The following is a 22,673-nucleotide window of genomic DNA, read 5'->3' on the forward strand; positions in this document are numbered from 1 at the left end:
AATAGGCGTATCTCCAGGCAAAAGATTACATGTTACCATCCAACCCTTTGTGATAGCAAAAGATGTCAGGCAGGGTTAACATGAGATCTTAGGTGGATCCTACAGTGAACTGCCAGATCTGTGGGCTTACCTGGAGTTATACTGTATACTAGCTGTGCATATCATACTGACAGTGATATGGTGCATGGACAAGGCCTACACAGGCTCTGCAGAAGCCATATGTAACAAAAGGACTACAGGTAAGGGCCCCTTTCCACTTGTGAGAAAAACAGACGAGTGCAATCCGATAAAAAAATCGGATTGCACTCGGACCAATGTTTTTCAATAGGTGACATTCCATTTGCGATTTTTTTCCCAGCCGAAATCGGACTGAGAAAAATCTGTGTCGGCTGAGAAAAAAAATCGCAGCATGCTGCGTATTGCTGAGATTCTCGGACGAGACTCGCCAATGCAAGTCAATGGGTGCGAGAAAAAAAACGCATGGAATACGGACCATCCGTATTCCATCCGTTTTTTACGGATACCTTACCATTCTGTGGCACAGAACACTGTAAATAGTCCTGTAAATGACTGTATAAAAATAGTTGCAGAGAAAAAAAACGGATTGCATATGGATGTAAAAACGGATGATGCGATTAAAAAAAAAAAAATCGCATTACACTCGCATGACAATCGCACACGTTACATCCGTTTTTTCGGTCCGTAAATCGGACCGTTTTTTTCTCACACAAGTGGAAAGGGGCCCTAAGGAGAAGAAAAAAAAAAACACCTGATGTCTGCAGAGGAAAGTGCATGAACAAGAAAGACCGCTCTGACTAGACAGAAGCCCTGCCTAGCTGGGACACCCTATAAGAGCTGCTGTTTTGGAGACGCTCTGACCCTGCTGTCGAATCATCACAATATAGTAATTGTCAAAATCAGATTCTTATACTGGGCCATTTTCCTGGAGTAACCAAATAATCAATGTTATTCGCTTCACCTTTCAGTTGTTTTACAACCCACCGCAACCACTATAACATCATAGGCAGACTGCGAAAACTAAAGATCAGCTGGAAACCGAAACTTCAAACCGCATACACTGATACCTTTCCAATCAGTGGACTCTAATTGCTTTTATAAGCCTAAAAGAACAAACAGAATAAGTATTCGCCTTCTCAGGGTCCAGCGCCAGCTTCCCGCTGGTCTCTGTGTTTTTGCCTCAGTGGTGACATCACATCCCTGCTACAGCCAATCACTGAGCTCAGGGGAACATGCCGTCTACATGACTTTAGCGCTGCAGCAAAAACACAAAGTGGCAGAGAGCCGACACTGGACCTGGGTAGGGCGAGTATCGGCTCTGTTTGTTGTTTTAGGTATTTTAAAGCATTTGGGATCCACATTCTTGAAAGTGGAAAACCCCTTTAATGGTTGAAACATGGTCCAAAGCAGTATGCCGCTATGCTTCACCTCCTTGATGTTTGCATAATCTTTATGAATGATGGGATACAATACCATCTATTGACAAATACAAGTTTTTATCTTTGATTACTCAGTAGTTAAAGCATAGCCCTTAATTCATTGTTAATAATTGTTATAATTCATATGGTTTATACTTCGGGAAGAGTCACACGGCCGTATAACTCGGAGATCGCAACGCAGTGCTCGGACTGGCCACGTCTCTCCCGACCTGAGTGGGACAGAAACACATGCTGTCACATTTGGGTCTGTAGAGCCGACGGCCAGTCCGAGCACGGCATTGCGATCCTTGCCCAAGTAATACTGCAGTCTGACTTTTCCCTTACAGAAACTGAACAGATGTCTTCACTTATTTTTCCTTGAAATATTAGAATGTAAGCGGTGCGATATGGCCAAAAGTCAGGCCACAGTTACACATCCATCCGTATTGTGCAGATAAGTACAGAGCTTCTGACCCAAACTCGACAGCCGCATACAAGGCGGTGTGAATCCAGCCTACATTAGGCTGGCCATCTCCGCTTATCTCGTCCACATGGAACGGTAGGCTAGGCCACAAATACATGCCTGTACGTTTAATCCATGCCAATGTATGATAAATACTTTAAACATGTACGCTCAAAGAAATCTGAAAACAAACAGATCTGTGGTGTTTTGGAGCTTTCCTGCATGGACATATGGCGATGCTTGCTCTTCATTTCGTTACCCTTTGGCACAGCACTCCCTTCCACACTGCTATTACAAGGCCCATAAGCACTGGCCTTTTCCATGATTAGCACATTTGGATGGGATACTGCCCAGCTTATAGTTTTTGTGCATTCAAACCTTTTCCAAAGATTGATATTTAATCCTTTTTTCCCCTATAAATATTTTGTATTTTAATCTCTCGATTGTTCGATTCTCTGTTTTGGACATTTTTGTTTTTATTTTAACATGATGTAAATATTAAGAGGATGGTAAGGAAACCATGGGAAGGAATGATTCCATTACTTAGAGAATCATCTGATACGTTCCGGTTATTCCATAGTCCCAAATGGCTGCCTCCGTCTCTGAATTTCTCACAGCATCTTTAGGGTGGGCCAGAAGTCTCTCCTTATGCTTTGTTATCAGAGACCTCTTAGGCTACATTCCCACAATGAGCTTTTCGGTGAGTTTTCGATAAGGTAACCCATTACGTTAGATAGGGTACTTAAATTTTTCAAAAATAAACAGCGGGAAAAAAATCCCGGAAAACTCCATAGTGGGAACGTAACCTTATAGGGTCAGATGGACAGGGATGAAATCTCTATTTACATATGGTGCATAACTATAGGAGAAAAAGGATGAGAACATTTCTGTGTGGGCAGCTTTAATGAGAGCCAGCACCTCTCACTCCACCACCTAAAGGATACCGTGATTTTTAAAGGGTCTATAATTTGTCGATATGCCTATTGTTAAGAAATCCAAGCTACTGCTCTACACAGCTGAATGACATTTGTAAAAATCAACAATGGTCAGATGTGTCCTTTTTTCACATGTGCGTTACATTTGATAAAAAAAAGTCATGAAACTAAAACAGGAGATTTAGAGATCACAAGACGCAAGCTTTCATCTCCGCACACTCATTTCTGGTGAGCTTAGAATTTGTGATACCATCAAACAGTGTCAGGCCAGATCAGATTTCACAACGCCTCTTGTCCTGACTGTTCAAGGGAAACCACTTTCATGAAAAAAAAAAAAAGGAAACAAAAAACACAGCTGAAACCAGATACAATATTAAATATTTAGAGCCAGAGGAGCAAACAGGAACATGTGAAGTTTAACAGAAGCTCATGTTCTGACCCCCTTCTCTGTAGGCCGCTGGTCCTGTAGGGCACGGGTACATGTACCGCCATCCCTCGTAGCAGAATACTGATACAAATATAGGTAGCAAACACAAGACCGAAATCTTACTGCGAACGGATTGCAGGTGTATGGTGTGAAATGATTAAAGGGGTCATCTTGGAAGAGGAAGAAGAACTACTTAGGAGAATGAATGGGTGACGTGTTAGAGATTTAGCAATGGAGCCATCTGCTTCCACGGATAAGACAATGTGACAAAACCAAATGTTAATTTGGCCCAGACCGGCGATGGCATTGAATTACATTCTAAAGGGAGGATCTGTACGGATGATTACCAGGAAGACGGTGTGTAGGGTCTGCACTCATACAAACAATAATAATAATATATATATATATATATATATATATATATATATATATATATATATATATATATATACGCACACACTATGTCACAAAGTGGCACTGGCCCCGCCAATCTCAGACATAAAAAAGGATGTAAGATATTCCTAGCAACATAGTGACTGGCCCAAGGTCCCAGGCAGCACCACAGCATGGCACAGCCATAGTGACTGCTGCTGCCCAGCGCATGGGGCCCACCTGGGATCACTGCTAGAAATGGAGCATCTGACACTGCTGATGGCACAGAAGTATGGACACCCCCATCATGTCACTATATACCCAGCTGGGGTCATTGTCCGCCTCACCGTATATCATGGCCAGGCCAGTCTCATGCAGGAAGCGTGCCCGACGGTGTTTAAAGAGCCAGATGGTGAGGATGGTGAGGGTGAGCAGCAGGATGAATGTCAGCAGGCTCACACTGTCCTGCCTGTGGCTCTCCTCTGCCTCCTTCTCTGTAGCGATCTCCTCCATGGCGCTGTCCTCAGCCTGTGTCCAGGGGATCCAGGGGATGAGCAGATACAGGAGCCTGTGCATGGTGGAGCAAAGCTGCTGCTGCTGCTGCCTCCCCAATCCTGTGGATTCCCCGCTTGTCAGCAGCGGCAGAGCCCACGCCGGCTGCTCAGCACCGCTCCGCACAGCACCGCTCTGCACAGCACACACGGCTCATCCTCCGCCTCCTCCCGGTGACAACTAGTAGAGGCTCCAATGCGCAGAATCCCCCTGAGCAAGCCCATAGCGGCTCACTGCAGCGCTGCGTACACAGCAGCACGACCTGCTGAGCTCAGCCCCCAGACCCGCCCCTGGGAGGGCAAGGCCTGACCCTTCAGATTATTCATAGCGCTGCTTAATCAGATAGAAGGGCATAATAGAAATGTGTGTGTGGGAGAGCTGGCAACATTTGGCATGTGGTATAGGTACAGTCTACACTGCGGGAGTGAATGAAGAATGTGCCTGGGAAGCTAACCATGGTGAAATGTGGAGAAAAATGTGCCAAGGGAAGCTAACCATGGTGAAATGTGCCAGGGAAGCAAACCATTGGGAAATGTGGAGAAAAATGAGCGAGGGGAAGCTAACCATGGTGAATTGTGCCAGGGAAGCAAACCATGGAGAAATGTGCCTGGGAAGCTAACCATGGAGAAATGTGGAGAAAAATGTGCCAAGGGAAGCTAATCATGGTGAAATGTGAAGAAAAATGAGACAGGGGAAGCTAATAATGGTGAATTGTGCCTGGGGAAGCTAGCCATGTTGAAATGTGAAGAAAAATGTGCCAGGGGAAGCTAATCATGGTGAAATGTGAAGAACAATGAGCCAGGGGAAGCTAATAATGGTGAAATGTGAGGAAAAATGTGCCAGGGTAAGCTAACCATGGAGAAATGTGAAGAAAAATGTGCCAGGGGAAGCTAACTATGGTGAAATGTGAAGAAAAATGTGCCAGGAGAAGCTAATCATGGTGAAATGTGAAGAACAATGAGCCAGGGGAAGCTAATAATGGTGAAATGTGCCTGGGGAAGCTAGCCATGGTGAAATGTGAGGAAAAATGTGCCAGGGTAAGCTAACCATATTGAAATGTGAAGAAAAATGTGCCAGGGGAAGCTAATCATGGTGAAATGTGAAGAACAATGAGCCAGGGGAAGCTAATAATGGTTAAATGTGCCTGGGGAAGCTAGCCATGGTGAAATGTGAGGAAAAATGTGCCAGGGTAAGCTAACCATGGAGAAATGTGAAGAAAAATGTGCCAGGGGAAGCTAACCATGGTGAAATGTGAAGAAAAATGTGCCAGGGGAAGCTAATCATGGTGAAATGTGAAGAACAATGAGCCAGGGGAAGCTAATCATGGTGAAATGTGAAGAACAATGAGCCAGGGGAAGCTAATAATGGTGAAATGTGCCTGGGGAAGCTAGCCATGGTGGAATGTGAGGAAAAATGTGCCAGGGTAAGCTAACCATGGTAAAATGTGAAGAAAAATGTGCCAGGGGAAGTTGGCCATGGTGAAATGTGAAGGAAAATGTGCCAGAGGAAGCTTATCATGGTGAAATGTGAAAAAAAAATGTGCCAGGGGAAGCTGTCCCCTTAAATAGACCGAGTGCTGCAGGACTTCCGGGTCAGGATCCTCCAGAGTCATAGAGTGGAGGAACGAAGCGTCTGCAGACCAGAGAGAGGAAGTGCACGTGCGCAGAAGGAGTTGGAGAGAGAGGTGCGCACGCGCACCCGACGAGAGCCAGGGACCGGCGGCGAGTCTGGAGGAGAAGAGATCGGAAGGTGCGCGCACACTGCAGGAGCACGCCGGGACGGGTAAGTATGTCAGCGAGCAGAGGAGTGAGCGGCAGGCACAGCGGCAGGTGCTGCAGCAGGTGCGGCGGCACGAAGTGGCGCCGTGACATTCGGTACCCTGGACTGTGGCTGCCTTGCATCAGTAAAAAGGTAAAGAGACCGCATATCAAATATAAGTGTTGGGGGTCACTTGGGGAATAGTGATCACAAAATAATAAGTTTTCATGTATCCTTTAAAAAGATGTGTAATAGAGGGGTTACAAGGACACTAAACTTCAGGAGGGCAAATTTCCAGCGGATGAGAGAGGATCTTGGTGCAATTAACTGGGACGATATCCTGAGACACAAAAATACACAAAGAAAATGGGAGACGTTTATTGGCATCCTGGATAGGACCTGTGCACAGTGTACACCGTATGGGAATAAACATACTAGAAATAGGAGGAAACCAAAATGGCTAAATAGAGCTGTAAGGGGCGCAATAAGTGACAAAAAGAAAGCATTTAGAGAATTAAAGGAAGTATGTAGTGAGGAGGCATTAAATAAATACAAAAAATTAAATAAATTCTGTAAAAAGCAAATCAAGGCAGCAAAGATTGAGACAGAGAGACTCATTGCCAGAGAGAGTAAAAATAATCCTAAAATATTCTTTAACTACATAAATAGTAAGAAACTAAAAAATGATAGTGTTGGCCCCCTTAAAAATAGTCTGGGTGGAATGGTGGATGAGGAAAAGGCCAATATGCTAAATGACTTTTTTTCATCAGTATTTACAAAAGAAAATCCCATGGCAGACAAAATGACTGGTGATAAAAATTCCAAATTAAATGTCACCTGCTTAACCCAGCAGGAAGTGCAGCGGCGTCTAAAAATCACTAAAATTGACAAATCTCCGAGCCCGGATGCGGATACACCCCCGAGTACTGCAGGAATTAAGTACAGTCATTTAGAGACCATTATTTTTAATATTTAAAGACTCCATAATAACAGGGTCTGTACCACAGGACTGGCGTATAGCAAATGTGGTGCCAATATTCAAAAAGGGGACAAAAACTGAACTCGGTAATTATAGGCCAGTAAGCTTAACCTCTACTGTGGGTAAAATCCTGGAGGGCATTCTAAGGGATGCTATACTGGAGTATCTGAAGAGGAATAACCTCATGACCCAGTATCAGCACGGGTTTACTAGGGACCGTTCATGTCAGACTAATTTGATCAGTTTCTATGAAGAGGTAAGTTCCGGACTGGACCAAGGGAACCCAGTGGATGTAGTGTATATGGACTATTCAAAAGCTTTTGATACGGTGCCACACAAAAGGTTGATACATAAAATGAGAATAATGGGGATAGGGGAAAATATGTGCAAGTGGGTTGAGAGCTGGCTCAGGGATAGGAAACAAAGGGTGGTTATTAATGGAGCACACTCGGACTGGGTAGCGGTTAGCAGTGGGGTACCACAGGGGTCAGTATTGGGCCCTCTTCTTTTTAACATATTTATTAATGGCCTTCTAGGGGGCATTCAGAGTAGAATTTCAATATTTGCAGATGACACTAAACTCTGCAGGGTAATCAATACAGAGGAGGACAATTTTATATTGCAGGATGATTTATGTAAACTAGAAGCTTGGGCTGATAAATGGCAAATGAGCTTTAATGGGGATAAATGTAAGGTCATGCACTTGGGTAGAAGTAATAAGATGTATAATTATGTGCTTAATTCTAAAACTCTGGGCAAAACCGTCAATGAAGAAGACCTGGGTGTATGGGTGGATGACAAACTCATATTCAGTGGCCAGTGTCAGGCAGCTGCTACAAAGGCAAATAAAATAATGGGATGCATTAAAAGAGGCATAGATGCTCATGAGGAGAACATAATTTTACCTCTATACTAGTCACTAGTTCGACCACACTTAGAATACTGTGCACAGTTCTGGTCTCCGGTCTATAAGAAAGACATAGCTGAACTAGAGCGGGTGCAGAGAAGAGCGACCAAGGTTATTAGAGGACTGGGGGGTCTGCAATACCAAGATAGGTTATTACACTTGGGGCTATTTAGTTTGGAAAAACGAAGACTAAGGGGTAATCTTATTTTAATGTATAAATATATGAGGGGACAGTACAAAGACCTTTCTGATGATCTTTTAATCATAGACCTGAAACAGGGACAAGGGGGCATCCTCTACGTCTGGAGGAAAAAAGGTTTAAGCATAATAACAGACGCGGATTCTTTACTGTAAGAGCAGTGAGACTATGGAACTCTCTGCCGTATGATGCTGTAATGAGTGATTCATTACTTAAATTTAAGAGGGGACTGGATACATTTCTGGATAAGTATAATGTTACAGGATATATACACTAGATTCCTTGATAGGGCGTTGATCCAGGGAACTAGTCTGATTGCCGTATGTGGAGTCGGGAAGGAATTTTTTTTCCCCAAGGTGGAGCTTACTCTTTGCCACATGGTTTTTTTTTGCCTTCCTCTGTATCAACATGTTAGGGCATGTTAGGTTAGGCTCTGGGTTGAACTAGATGGACGTATAGTCTTCCTTCAACCTTAATAACTATGTAACTATGTAACAATCCTGTGTCCTAAGTTTTTCATCTACCACCTGTCCCTACTACACGGCCCTGGGGACCTAGCTTCACCTGTGGGAAGACATACCATCCCTGCTGCCACAACATCACCCCAGAGGACCCCTTTAAGCAGCGTCGGTCACCCCTGACCGAATACCACAGGTGGCTTCACGAACACAAACTTTATTTCACAAACCCCTTTAAAGACTGTCCCTTTTACTTGGGCGCCCAGGGCCACAGACCGGGTCGCCGCCGTGACACATCCCTTTAAGTACCGGACCTGGTACGTCCCTGGGGGGGCGTTAGATACAGAACATCAAAACGTAACTGTGAGGAGATGGCCACTTACTAAAGACTATAGGATGAATGGATGTAGAGCCGAGTCCACAGCACTAAGGGATAGAGACTTTTTTTCAGCATGGAGCACTGGTTACATCAATATTATTCTAAGTTAATAGATATTTGCTTGCTGTATTTTATTATTGATTTGCTTGCTCGTCAGTTCATCCTCAGGAATCATTGTTTCCATTCAGTGATAGCAAGCAGAGGAAGGCGCGCAGGTTGTATCTTATATATACCTTAAGGTACCGTCACACTAGACGATATCGCTAGCGATCCGTGACGTTGCAGCGTCCTGGCTAGCGATATCGTCCAGTGTGACAGGCAGCAGCGATCAGGCCCCTGCTGTGATGTCGCTGGTCGGGGAAGAAAGTCCAGAACTTTATTTCGTCGCTGGATCTGCCGCTGACATCGCTGAATCGGCGTGTGTGACGCCGATTCAGCGATGTCTTCGCTGGTAACCAGGGTAAACATCGGGTTACTAAGCGCAGGGCCGCGCTTAGTAACCCGATGTTTACCCTGGTTACCATCGTTAAAGTAAAAAAAACAACCACTACATACAGTGGGGCAAAAAAGTATTTAGTCAGTCAGCAATAGTGCAAGTTCCACCACTTAAAAAGATGAGAGGCGTCTGTAATTTACATCATAGGTAGACCTCAACTATGGGAGACAAACTGAGAAAAAAAAATCCAGAGAATCACATTGTCTGTTTTTTTAACATTTTATTTGCATATTATGGTGGAAAATAAGTATTTGGTCAAAAACAAAATTTCATCTCAATACTTTGTAATATATCCTTTGTTGGCAATGACAGAGGTCAAACGTTTTCTGTAAGTCTTCACAAGGTTGCCACACACTGTTGTTGGTATGTTGGCCCATTCCTCCATGCAGATCTCCTCTAGAGCAGTGATGTTTTTGGCTTTTCGCTTGGTAACACGGACTTTCAACTCCCTCCAAAGGTTTTCTATAGGGTTGAGATCTGGAGACTGGCTAGGCCACTCCAGGACCTTGAAATGCTTCTTACAAAGCCACTCCTTCGTTGCCCTGGCAGTGTGCTTTGGATCATTGTCATGTTGAAAGACCCAGCCACGTTTCATCTTCAATGCCCTTGCTGATGGAAGGAGGTTTGCACTCAAAATCTCACGATACATGGCTCCATTCATTCTTTCATGTACCCGGATCAGTCGTCCTGGCCCCTTTGCAGAGAAACAGCCCCAAAGCATGATGTTTCCACCACCATGCTTTACAGTAGGTATGGTGTTTGATGGATGCAACTCAGTATTCTTTTTCCTCCAAACACGACAAGTTGTGTTTCTACCAAATAGTTCCAGTTTGGTTTCATCAGACCATAGGACATTCTCCCAAAACTCCTCTGGATCATCCAAATGCTCTCTAGCAAACTTCAGACGGGCCCGGACATGTACTGGCTTAAGCAGTGGGACACGTCTGGCACTGCAGGATCTGAGTCCATGGTGGCATAGTGTGTTACTTATGGTAGGCCTTGTTACAATGGTCCCAGCTCTCTGCAGTTCATTCACTAGGTCCCCCCGCGTGGTTCTGGGATTTTTGCTCACCGCTCTTGTGATCATTCTGACCCCACGGGGTGGGAGCCCCAGATCGAGGGAGATTATCAGTGGTCTTGTATGTCTTCCATTTTCTAATTATTGCTCCCACTGTTGATTTCTTCACTCCAAGCTGGTTGGCTATTGCAGATTCAGTCTTCCCAGCCTGGTGCAGGGCTACAATTTTGTTTCTGGTGTCCTTTGACAGCTCTTTGGTCTTCACCATAGTGGAGTTTGGAGTCAGACTGTTTGAGGGTGTGCACAGGTGTCTTTTTATACTGATAACAAGTTTAAACAGGAGCCATTACTACAGGTAATGAGTGGAGGAAAGAGGAGACTCTTAAAGAAGAAGTTACAGGTCTGTGAGAGCCAGAAATCTTGATTGTTTGTTTCTGACCAAATACTTATTCTCCACCATAATATGGAAAAAAAATGATAAAAAAACAGACAATGTGATTTTCTGGATTTTTTTTTCTCAGTTTGTCTCCCATAGTTGAGGTCTACCTATGATGTAAATTACAGACGCCTCTCATCTTTTTAAGTGGTGGAACTTGCACTATTGCTGACTGACTAAATACTTTTTTGCCCCACTGTACTTACCTACCGCTGTCTGTCCCCGGCGCTGTGCTTCTCTGCTCTGGCTGTGAGCACAGCGGCCGGAAAGCACAGCAGTGACGTCACCGCTCTGCTTTCTGGCTGCCCGGCGCTCACAGCCAGAGCAGAGAAGCACAGCGCCGAGGACAGACAGCGGTAGGTAAGTATGTAGTGGTTGTTTTTTTTACTCTAACGATGGTAACCAGGGTAAACATCGGGTTACTAAGCGCGGCCCTGCGCTTAGTAACCCGATGTTTACCCTGGTTACCGTCATCGTTGGTCGCTGGAGAGCTGTCTGTGTGACAGCTCTCCAGCGACCAAACAGCGACGCTGCAGCGATCCGGATCGTTGTCGGTATCGCTGCAGCGTCGCTTAGTGTGACGGTACCTTAAGGCCAGACAGGAGCAATCATTCTATCAATCTCATCTGTATCTCAAGGTCTCACGCCATTGTACTCCCAGCCTTGGGCCCATTGTGTGGATGGTGATTGTAGACCCAGGGGAGCCGTCAACACAGGGGGTCTCACATGCAGTCCCAGGTGATGGAATATGCTTCATTCTGTGAGCTAATGGAAAATGTTTAGGGTATGTGCAAACGTTGCAGATTTCCTGCAGAACTGTAGTGTACCTTTTTTTTCCGCGCAGAAACGCTGCAGATCTGCAAGTGATTTACAGTACAATGTAAATCAATGGCAAAACAAAAATGCTGTGCTAATGGTGCGGAAAAATCTGCACTGAAAACGCAGCAGATTCAAAAAAGGAGCATGTCACTTCTTTTGTGCAGTTCTGCTGCGTTTCTGCACCCACTCCATGATAGAAATCTGCAGGGGTAAAAAAAGGAAAAAGGAAGAAATCCGCACAAAAATCTGCAACATGTGCACAGACCAAAAAAGGAGCAGATTCTGACCTGCGTTTTCTGCCAAGAAATTCAGAATCTGCACAGGAAATTCCACAGGCAAATCTGCAACGTGTGCACATAGCCTTAAGGGGGAGAGAGAAAAAGTCATACTGTTAATTGAATCAGACAATTGGTGAGGTGACTTCGAATTGAGAGGATTGAAGATGGGATGGATGGCTGGTCTGTGGAGTTTTGGAGATCGGTTGCCGATTTGGCTGGATCCTCCTGCTACGGTTGAGGGATCTGTCGTCTGGATTTAACACATTTTCTTAAGGATTGTTGGTCCTGGATACATGGAAGTCAGTTGTGATATTTGTCGTTTGGAGGACCCTGGACTGTGACTACAGACTATACTGGCAGGAGACACGAAATCTGTGGGCCAACCAAAAGTTGGGAGACAGTGAGTATTGCCTGATACCTGGGCAGTGGAACTATTGGCCCCAGGGAAGGGATCATGTGTATTGAGGACATTGTATTTTGGCCATCTACCTGGATTTGTTGTATAACCATGGATGTATGGAATAAAAAATAGTTGCATCGTTAACCTGCCTAGGTGATTTTTGTAACCCACAACCTCAGATGCTCACAATAACATATACCCATAGTGGGAATTTAAGGTACTGTCACACTCAGCAACTTTCCAACGATCACGACCAGCGATACGACCTAGCCGTGATCGTGTGGTCGCTGGAGAGCTGTCACACAGACAGCTCTCCAGCGACCAACGATGCCGAAGTCCCCGGGTAACCAGGGTAAACATCGGGTTACTAAGCGCAGGGCCGCGCTTAGTAACCCGATGTTTACCCTGGTTACCATTGTAAATGTAAAAAAAAAAACAGTACATACTCACATTCCGGTGTCTGTCACGTCCCTCGCCTTCAGCTTCCCGCACTGACTGTGAGCGCCGGCTGGCCGTAAAGCAGAGCACAGCGGTGACGTCACGGATCGCTATTGTTATTGTTGGAATGTTGTTCAGTGTGAAGGTACCTTTAGCCTACAAGGGTAATCCCGTAATCAATCCTTTTAGCCAAAGTCAAAGCTTCCTTCTAAGGGCTTCTTCAGACATCCGTGCAAATCGGTCCAAGCACGGACTGCAATGCATGGACTGGCTACGGCTTTCCCAACCTGAGTGTCACAGCTTCATACACATATATGAAGCTGTTAGGCTATATTCACACTTTGCGGATTTTGCTGCGGATCCGCAGCGGATTTGACCGCTGCGGATCCGCAGCAGTTTCCCATGAGTTTACATTTCAATGTAAACCTATGGGAAACAAAAAACGCTGTGCACATGCTGCAGAAAAATCCGCGCGGAAACGCTGCGGATTACATTCCGCAGCATGTCACTTCTTTTCTGCGGATTTTCAGCTGCTCCAATAGAAAACTGCAGTTGAAAATCCGCAGAAGAAAACGCAGTAAAAACCGCGATAAATCCGCAGTAAAAACCGCGATGGGTTTTCACTGCGGATTTTGCAATTCCGCTGCGGAAAAATCCGCAGTGGAATCTGCAAAGTGTGCACATAGCCTTACACTTAAGTCGGGACCCGTCCGTCATTTGCGATCTGTGCTCCGACTGATTTGCACGAACGTCTGAAGCAGCTCTAAGACTCAGTTCATACATGCGTTTGACGCATAGGCCAGCTGCAGGTCTCCAGACACAAAGTCGACTGCCTAGGCATATATGGGGGTCTTGAGACTTGTGCTTGGTCCATAGCTGAAAAATGGATTTGTGAATTTGCCCTAAATAGAGTCCTTTATGCTAAAAACTTACATTGCATTTACACTAGCCAAAAATCAGAACAAACGTTTCTAGGAACGCTTGTTCCTGATTATTGACCTGTCTTAATAGGCTGCCAATCACTCAATGAATAAGCAGAACTCTCATTCTTCGGGTGAAAGTATTTTTAAGCTTGCTTGAAAATCTTCATTCTTGGCAGCACACAGTCCTGTGTAAACAGTGCATGTGCCTCCAAGAACAATGATATTCTATGACCACAGAAAAATTGTATTACCAATGCGGTTGGCCTGTCTAAATAGGCTTTTAAACAACCACCATTTGGATTATATGTAGCCCATTGGCAGTGATTAAACGTTTGCTGCCAGTTAGTGTGCATTCAGCCTGTGCATGTAGCCACCATGCATTCTTAACTATTTAGTAGCTGCTCTCAGGTACTGCAGTTAAAGCGAATAGGTGATAAGGTGCAGTACCCATCAGTGGGCACTAAACAAAATAAGGGCCTTGCAGAGGTTACGACTGGACCCGTACGTGAAGGGGTCCTGCTGACGCCAGCGCATACTTCAGCTGTATGTGCGTCTGAGGATACACAGCGAGGGAGCGGAGGGAAAGTGAGTAGAATCACATTTGTTTTATGTGTTAAAGAACAGCAGAAAAACAGGGGACGTATATACCAGGATGGGAGACATACAGTCATGGCTAAAAGTGCTGGCACCATTGAAATTGTTCCAGAAAATGAAGTATTTATCCCAGAAAGTTATTGCAATTACACATGTTTAGTTATACATGTTTATTTCATTTTGTGTGTATTGGAACAACACAAAAAATAACAGTGAAAAAAAGATAAATTGGACATCATTTCACACTAAAAACCCCCAAAGTAGGCCTGACAAATTTGTTGGCACCTTTCCAAAATTGTGGGTAAACAGCTTTGTTTCAAGCATGTGATGCTAGTTCATTCTCACCTGTAACAAGTAACAGGTGTAGGCAAAATTAAAATCACACCTGAAACTAGATAAAAAGGGGAGAAGTTGATTCAAAGGAGGACCCTATTGCTGACTGTGAGGATTAATTGAGGAGACTAAAGGGTGGACCCACTGGACCGCGACGACGAACCTCCCACGGGCGAGCTGACCAAGTGCTCCACCCCCTATACAGGGAGCGTTAGGGGCAGGCCCGAAGGAGACTATCGCCACGGCAGCTGGTACAGGAGGACGGGCAAGACGGTAACCAAAACGGTAAAACAGAACTAACGAGGAGGCAGCAACAGGGGAAGCGTGGGAATGTGGACTGGTAGGAGGAGACCAACAGGGAAACTAACCGCGAGAGCAGGAACCGGAGGAAGGACACGGAAGACAGGCTGGAGACTGGAACAAGGTATAGGAGGAAGATGACGGAAGACTGGCAGGCGGACAAACAAAGGTACAGGAACACGGACTGGAGGGAAGGAACCGGAGACCAGGCAGGCAGTGGTACTGGAAAGCAGACTGGAAGGAAGACACAGGAGGACTGGCACTAGGAGAGAGCAAGGAGAAGACCAGGATTAGTCATAAACAACCGGATAGGACAGAACGCTAGGAGAGCGGGGAGCCAGAATCACTTGACGGAGAACAAATGACAAACAGGCACCGCCGATAGGAAGAGGCGGCCTGATAAAGTGAGTGGGGACTTAGCTTCCGGGTCGGAGTGCACAGGATGGCGCTGAAGACCCGACCAGGCTTCAATGGGCGTGCGCCGAGGAACCCAGAGCGCGCGCGCACCAGAAGTGGAGCGGGAGCCGAGCGCACAGGGGAAGAAGACCGGAAGCAAGCCGGGACGCCGCAGCGAGGTGAGTATGCGGCGCAAGCGGCAGGAGCATAACACTGACACAGACATAAAAAGATAGACGGCAGTTTGCCAAAATGTACGTAAGTAAGCCAAACTGCTTCTGGGAAAGTGTCTTGTGGAGAGAAGAAACTAAGGTAGAGCTGTTTGGTAAAGCACATCATTCTACTGTTTACCAAAAACGGAACAAGGCTTACAAAGAAAAGAACACAGTAGCTACATTGAAATATGGAGGTTCAAAGATGTTTTGGGGTTGTTTTGCTGCCTCTGGCGCTGGGTGTCTTAAGTATGTGCAAGGCATCATAAAATATGAAGACTACCAAAGCATTTTAGATTGCAATGTAGTGCCCAGTGTCAGAAAGCTGGGTTTGCTTTCTAGGTCATGGGTCTTCCAGCAGGATAATTAGGAAAAAACAGGGAAAGGGGGAGAGGTATTTTCAGCTCAACAAGTGTAGATATGTAGCCTCCATTATACAGTGCGGTGCAAGGACTCCAGCCCGGCAGCTGGGCAACAGAGACGAAGAGAAAAGGGGGTTCCAGCATCTGCTTGATGTTGAGATTAAAATATGACTTTTAATAATATCATTTAAAATGAAGAAATCATGATGATTGTATTAAAATTGAGTGGAGTACCTCAGTCAGGATTAAACGCCTTGAACTTGAAACGTGTAGTTTGATGTCGTCCTAATTTCCTTGGTTATCCCTCCCCCAACCCTTACTCTTCACTTTCTTCCCCCTCTGTAATGAATGGAAACGGAGGCACAGAAGTTGAAGTTCACATTTGTTTTTATTAGGATTTAACGTGGAACCTCGGGACCACGGTCCGGGGGCCTCCGACGGGGGAGTGACTACATGAGTCCCAGACACCCGTGGTAAGTCCCCACGAACGGTCAGAATAGAATACCTGGGGGACACGGGTGCTACCTCCAGTTAGACCCCGAACTCATGGCAGCTGTCCCAGCAGAACCTACGGACAAGCAGGGTTGGCGGGGTATGTGGAGCTAACCAGGTGATACCAGGTGTACGGGTAGAAGCTGGTTCCAGCAGTACTGGCTTTGTCTGGAGATGAGGATGCCAGATTGGCGGGACAAGATGGATATGGTGTAGACAGAGCGAACGTCGACCAAGATAGCCGGGTATCCGGTAGCTGAAGATCTGTGGAGACAGAGAGTATAAGCATAGCACTGGCAGAGAACTTCAGAAACAGAATCACATACTGACAGGAACCGGAAGAAGCAACAGTGGATACTTGTTGCTCCGGCGCCCTCCCTATGGTGGAGGAGCTAGAAATAGAAATGAACAACACGCCATTGGCCAGAAGCATCATTTAAAAAATGCGCGCTGTCTCTTTAAGAGACCAGGAGTGAGTGCGCACGTGACCTAAGCACTCTGCCTGAGAACCTGCTCGCAGCGCGCCATGAAGCAGGAGAGGAAGTTGAGGCAGAGGCTGCATCATGACAGTGTGGAGCCGGCACAGAGCGGGAGTCCCGACAGGGACCCCCGCAAAGGTACAGAAACCGAACCAGGTGTAACACCCTCAATTTTAATACAACCATTATGATTTCTTCATTTTAAATGTTATTAAAAGTCATGTTTTAATCTCAACATCAAGCGAATGTTGGAACCCCCTTTTCTCTTCATCTTCCAGCAGGACTAAGACCCCAAATATACTTAAACAAGCACCCAAAAATGGATGGAAACAAAGTGCTGGATAGCTCTGAAGTGGCCAGCAATGAGTCCGGATGTAAATCCCATTGAAAACCTGTGGAGAGATCTTAAAATTGCAGTTGGGAGAAGGCACCCTTCAAATATGAGATACATGGTGTAATTTGCAAAAAGATGGACCAAAATTCCAGTTGAAAAGTGTTGTTACGACTTGGTTGTCATGGGACCAGGGGCTCCTTCCCTGTCTCTAATGCCAGGGGATGCCCTAGCTCACCCTGTTCCCCAGGTTGCTTCTGAAGGTGAAGATGCCAGGGCCACATACCTTGCCTTATCCCCTGAATCTGCCCTGCATCTGTACCCATCCCTGACCCAGGGAAGAGGGGAGTAGTTGTGCACCATAGTACACCAACCAGACGAATCAGGCAACACAAAAACGGCAACGGAAAATACCAGGCACACAAATATTCACTCGCATATAACAGAGGAATGCATAGGGGAGTGGAGTATGGGGAAAAACCAAAGTAGGAGAAGCAAAGGGAATTATCATACTTACTAAACCAAGCAACATTCACAGATAAACCCACCAAATGCCTTCACATATGACCACTAACTTCTATGCTCCCAGACATGCAGCAAAAGCTATATCTGACGATGTGTCTCAGTCAGGACCCAGATAATATAGGTTATAGGAAAGGCGAAACGTGCTAAGCTGAGATCCCTAGCTCCCAACATGGCCGATTAACCCCTGTTCTGTTAAAATAAAAATACACCTTTAAAAAGGTGAAGTGCATCTTTTCAGCGCAGGAGTAGGGGCAATCAGACGCTGCGGGCTTCTGGCTCCTGTCTTTTACCCCATGACAGATGTAAGAAGCTTGTTGATGGTTATAGGAAGCAATTAATTGCAGTTATTTATTCCAAAGAGTTTGCAACCTAATATTAACTTGAGGGTGCCAACAATTTTGTCCGGCCCAGCTTTGGGATTTTGTGTGAAATGATGTCCAATTTGCCTTTTTTTCTGGGTTTTTTTGTGTTGTTACAATACACACAAATTAAATAAATATTTGTATAACAAAATGTGTAATTGCAATAATTTTCTGGGAGAAATACTTCATTTTCTGGAACAATTTCAAGGGTGCCAACACTTTCATTTAAAGATTTTTCTTTATTTTCATGACTATGAAAATTGTCCATTCACACTGAAGGCATCAAAACTATGAATTAACTCGTGGAATTATATACTTAACAAAAAAGTGTGAAATAACTGAAAATATGTCTTATATTCTAGGTTCTTCAAAGTTGACACCTTTTGCTTTGATGACTGCTTTGCACACTCTTGGCATTCTCTTGATGAGCTTCAAGAGAATTCACCCTGACAGGGACCTGAACCCGCCACATCAGCAAAAAAGGGTGGTACGCTCTGGACTGCAAAAGATGTGTACCAACTTCAGTCCCTTCAGGCACAGCAGGCCAGGCCAGGCCAACTACCAAATGCCACCAATCCACCCAAACACCAGTGGTGGAACCAGCAAGTAGGCCCTGGTGTGCCGTCCCAGTGGAACGATATGATCCAGAATTTTCCTGGTCAGGGAATAGCAGCCGTTCAGAGCTACTCTGGCAAAGGAGATAAACAGTTTTTTCTTTTCAGTTTGAATATGACTAAAAAGAAATAAGTTAACTCTGTTGGGATGTGTTATTGCTGTTCCAGTTTAAAGAACTGCGGAATCATGAACTAAGCATGATCAAAACTTTCTTGTACGTAGTTTACGAAACGGGTCCCCCGCACTGTTGTTGCTGTTATTAATTGACCTGAATATTGGTTACATATTTAGAGATAAGATGAGTCAATTACAGTTACAGATAGGTCCATATATATTTGGACAGAGACAACATTTTTCTAATTTTGGTTATAGACATTACCACAATGAATTTTAAACAAAACAATTCAGATGCAGTTGAAGTTCAGACTTTCAGCTTTCATTTGAGGGTATCCAGATTTAAATTGGATGAAGGGTTTAGGAGTTTCAGCTCCTTAACATGTGCCACCCTGTTTTTATTGGGACCAAAAGTAACTGGACAGATTCAATAATTTTAAATAAAATGTTCATTTTTAGTACTTGGTTGAAAACCCTTTGTTGGCAATGACTGCCTGAAGTCTTGAACACATGGATATCACCAGATGCATGATAAATACCACCTGAGTGTAATCAAGTCTCCGCATAAATGCACCTGCTCTGTGATAGTCTCCAGGTTCTGTTTGAAGCACAGAGAGCATCATGAAGACCAAGGAACACAACAGGCAGGTCCGTGATACTGTTGTGGAGAAGTTTAAAGCCAGATTTGGATACAAAATGATTTCCAAAACTTTAAACATTCCAAAGAGCACTGTGCAAGCGATCATATTGAAATGTAAGGAGTATCATTCCACTGCAAATCTACCAAGACTCAGCCGACTCTCTAAACTTTCATCTCAAACAAGATGAAGACTCATCAGAGATGCAGCCAAGAGGCACATGATCACTCTGGATGAACTGCAGAGATCTACAGCTGGGGTGGGACAGTCTGTCCATAGGACAACAATCAGTCGTACACTGCACAAATCTGGCCTTTATGGAAGTGTCAAAAAGAAAGCCATTACTCAAAGATATCCATAAAAAGTGTCTTTTAAAGTTTGCAACAAGCCACCTGGACCCACCAAACATATGGAAGAAGAGGTGCTCTGGTCAGATGAAACCAAAGTCGAACTTTTTGGCAACAATGCCAAATGATATGTTTGGCGTAAAGGCAACACAGCTCAGCACCCTGAACGCACCATCCCCAGTGTCAAACGTGGTGTCAGCATCATGGTTTGGGCCTGCTTTTCTTCAGCAGGGACAGGGAAGATGGTTAAAATTAATGGGAAGATGGATGGAGCCAAATACAGGACCATTCTTGAAGAAAATCTGTTGGAGTCTGCAAAAGACCTGAGACTGGGACGAGATTTGTGTTCCAACAAGACAATGATGCCAAACATAATGCAAAATCTACAATGGACTGGTTCACAAATAAACGTATCCAGGTGTTAGAATGGCCAAGTCAAAGTCCAGACCTCAAGCCAATCGAGAATCTGTGGAAAGAGGTAAAAACTGCTGTTCACAAACGATCTCCATCAAACTTCTCTGAGCTCGAGCTGTTTGCCAAGGAAGAATGGGCAAAAATTTCATACCCCAAGCGACTTGCAGCTGTAATCGCAGCAAAAGGTGGCGCAACAAAGTATTAAGTTAAAGGGGCCGAATAATATTGCGCGCCCCATTTTTCAGTTTTTGAATTTCCACAAAAATTTAAAATAACCAATAAATTTAGTTAAACTTCACAATAGTGTTCAACCTATTGTTGATTCTTCACCATAAATTTACATTTCGTATCTTTATGTTTGAAGCATGATATGTGGGAAAAGGTTGAAAGGTTCCAGGGAGCCGAATACTTTCGCAAGGCACTGTATAAATGTAACCGCATCCGAATGACACTATTGCGGTTGCCATGGTGAGGTGTATACTGCAGGTGGCCAGAGTTGTGAGGAAATAATACATCACATCCGGCGGTATGCGCTCCAGCGTGACATGCAGTGAGTCACGGCCATGCGCAGTCAGGAATCGGAACATCATTTCCGGTCTCCCGGATACCTCTGCTATCTAGAAGATAGCACATGCGCAGTCAGAACCCAGAATGTAACTTCCGGTTTCGCAGATACGGCTACCATCTAGAATATAGCGCATGCACAGTCAGGACCCAGAACATCACTTCCAATCTCCCGGACACCTGTACCATCTAGAAGATAGCGCATGTGCAGTCAGGACCTGGAATGTCACTTCCAATCTCCCGGATACCTCTACCATCTAGAAGTCAGACGGTGGGGATAGGAGACACCATTGAGTAACATACAAGGCTTACTACCTATATCGGTGGGCTTCTAGGAGCAGGAGGTAGAAGGAGTGGCTGTAATGAAGAGAGGGTTATTTAAATGGCTCCATGGTGCAAGGACAAAGCACACTAGACATCAACATGACGACCTGACATCTGTATCAAAGCCTCATGATGAGCCAAAGGGTGAAACGCGCAGAGGCAGTCTAATCTACCCTCATCAATCACCAACTCTCTACAATGTGGATGAGTACCATCTTGCGGTTTCTTTTTTTACTTACTTGTTACTCTATTCATTCATTTGTCTATGTATGCCACCTGAGAATATTTAGCTAAAAATGTGTCTGTTTGATACCCATACCCTAACTAACGCATGAACGTTTCACAAAGTGAGGTCAGTGAAGGGAGATTATATACGATAGGAATGGCTGATATCTTTTGGACAATAGGGCATGCTCCTGGCATGGTCATGAATCCAGTATCTAATATATACTGAAATGGGGGCTGACTAGGGACAACGAGGGATAGCCTTCGTTGAGTGGGGGCACCACGTAACCTGCATTTAGGGTGCCAACCTCACCAGCCAGTCAGGAGCCGGCCTGATAAGATAAATATCAGAGTAAGATGGTTAGACCATGCAGATATGATTTTATCTGAGACAATTAGACCCTTTCCCAACCATCTAAACCCTTTAGGGTCATTGCGGGGGATACATCGTTAGATGTTTTGACACAAGCATCGATATATACCTTATTTTTCTGACTATAAGGCCGGGGTCACACTAGACCGTAATACGGCCGAGTGCAATGCGATAAAAAATCGCATTGCACTCGGACCAATGTTAGCATATGGTGCCGCTCCCAGCAGCCGACTTTTTGTTGGCCGTTTTCCTCGGTCCGAGACACTCGCAGCATGCTGCGATTGTCACAGACCGAGGAAAACTCTCGGCTCACTCGCACCCATAAAAGCCTATGGGTGCGAGTGAGACAGCGCACACCACTCGGATAACATCCGAGTGATGTGCGCTATTGTCGGGGTCGTCACGACAATACCCTTCCTTCACCAGTCGTTCCAAATTAGATTATGTGAGCATTGGTACCGGAGTGAAGAATGAGTCAGACAAAGGCTGGTTCAATCTCATTGCATGCTCGTGTGTCTACAAGGTGTAGCAACGTCACAGCAACTGAACTCTTTATTTCCTATACACAACATTATATGGTCCATTGGGGGAAGGTGTGCAGAGGGCGGGGTTAGGCGGGGTTTAAGCAATATATCTAGTATTCAGTCTTTCAGGTTGGTCTGACGTCATCTGATGGATCCTCCTTCCTCCACGTCACTTTAAGTTTCCATTTCAACAGAAGTGATACTTTAGCTTCAGAAACGAAAGTAGCTTCTTAGCAGGAACAAAAACTAGGGCAAAGGTGAATACTGGCAGCCATGTTAAATACAGTTACATTTGCATTAGCAAGCAAAGGGAAAAAACTTATTGTTTCACAGCATAAGAATATAAAAGTACAAAAGTGTATAAAGATATATATTTTCACCTTGACAATCCCCCCCTAAACACTAAGTTTTTTCCTAAAAAGAAAGATCCTTCGAGACTGTCCATGTGATGGAGAAAGGGGAGGTGGATTTCTTCA

At 44.9% G+C, this 22,673-nt stretch overlaps 2 protein-coding genes across 4 annotated transcripts in view; one reads left to right on the top strand and one right to left on the bottom strand.

Moving 5' to 3' along the window:
* Positions 1-4,477, bottom strand: part of SLC9A7 (solute carrier family 9 member A7) — a 142,191-nt gene extending 137,714 nt beyond the window's left edge. For both annotated transcript variants that reach the window (XM_069757850.1, XM_069757848.1), the window contains exon 1: positions 3,981-4,477. In XM_069757850.1, coding sequence (XP_069613951.1) covers positions 3,981-4,209 — 229 coding nt within the window. In that variant the 5' untranslated portion in view covers positions 4,210-4,477. The remainder of the gene's footprint in view (positions 1-3,980) is intronic.
* LOC138670471 (uncharacterized) overlaps positions 1-22,673 on the top strand; it is a 42,739-nt gene that overhangs the window by 4,179 nt on the left and 15,887 nt on the right. The window lies entirely within an intron of this gene.

Source organism: Ranitomeya imitator, chromosome 3 (assembly GCF_032444005.1).
Source record: "Ranitomeya imitator isolate aRanImi1 chromosome 3, aRanImi1.pri, whole genome shotgun sequence".
In the NCBI taxonomy this organism is placed as follows: domain Eukaryota; kingdom Metazoa; phylum Chordata; class Amphibia; order Anura; family Dendrobatidae; genus Ranitomeya; species Ranitomeya imitator.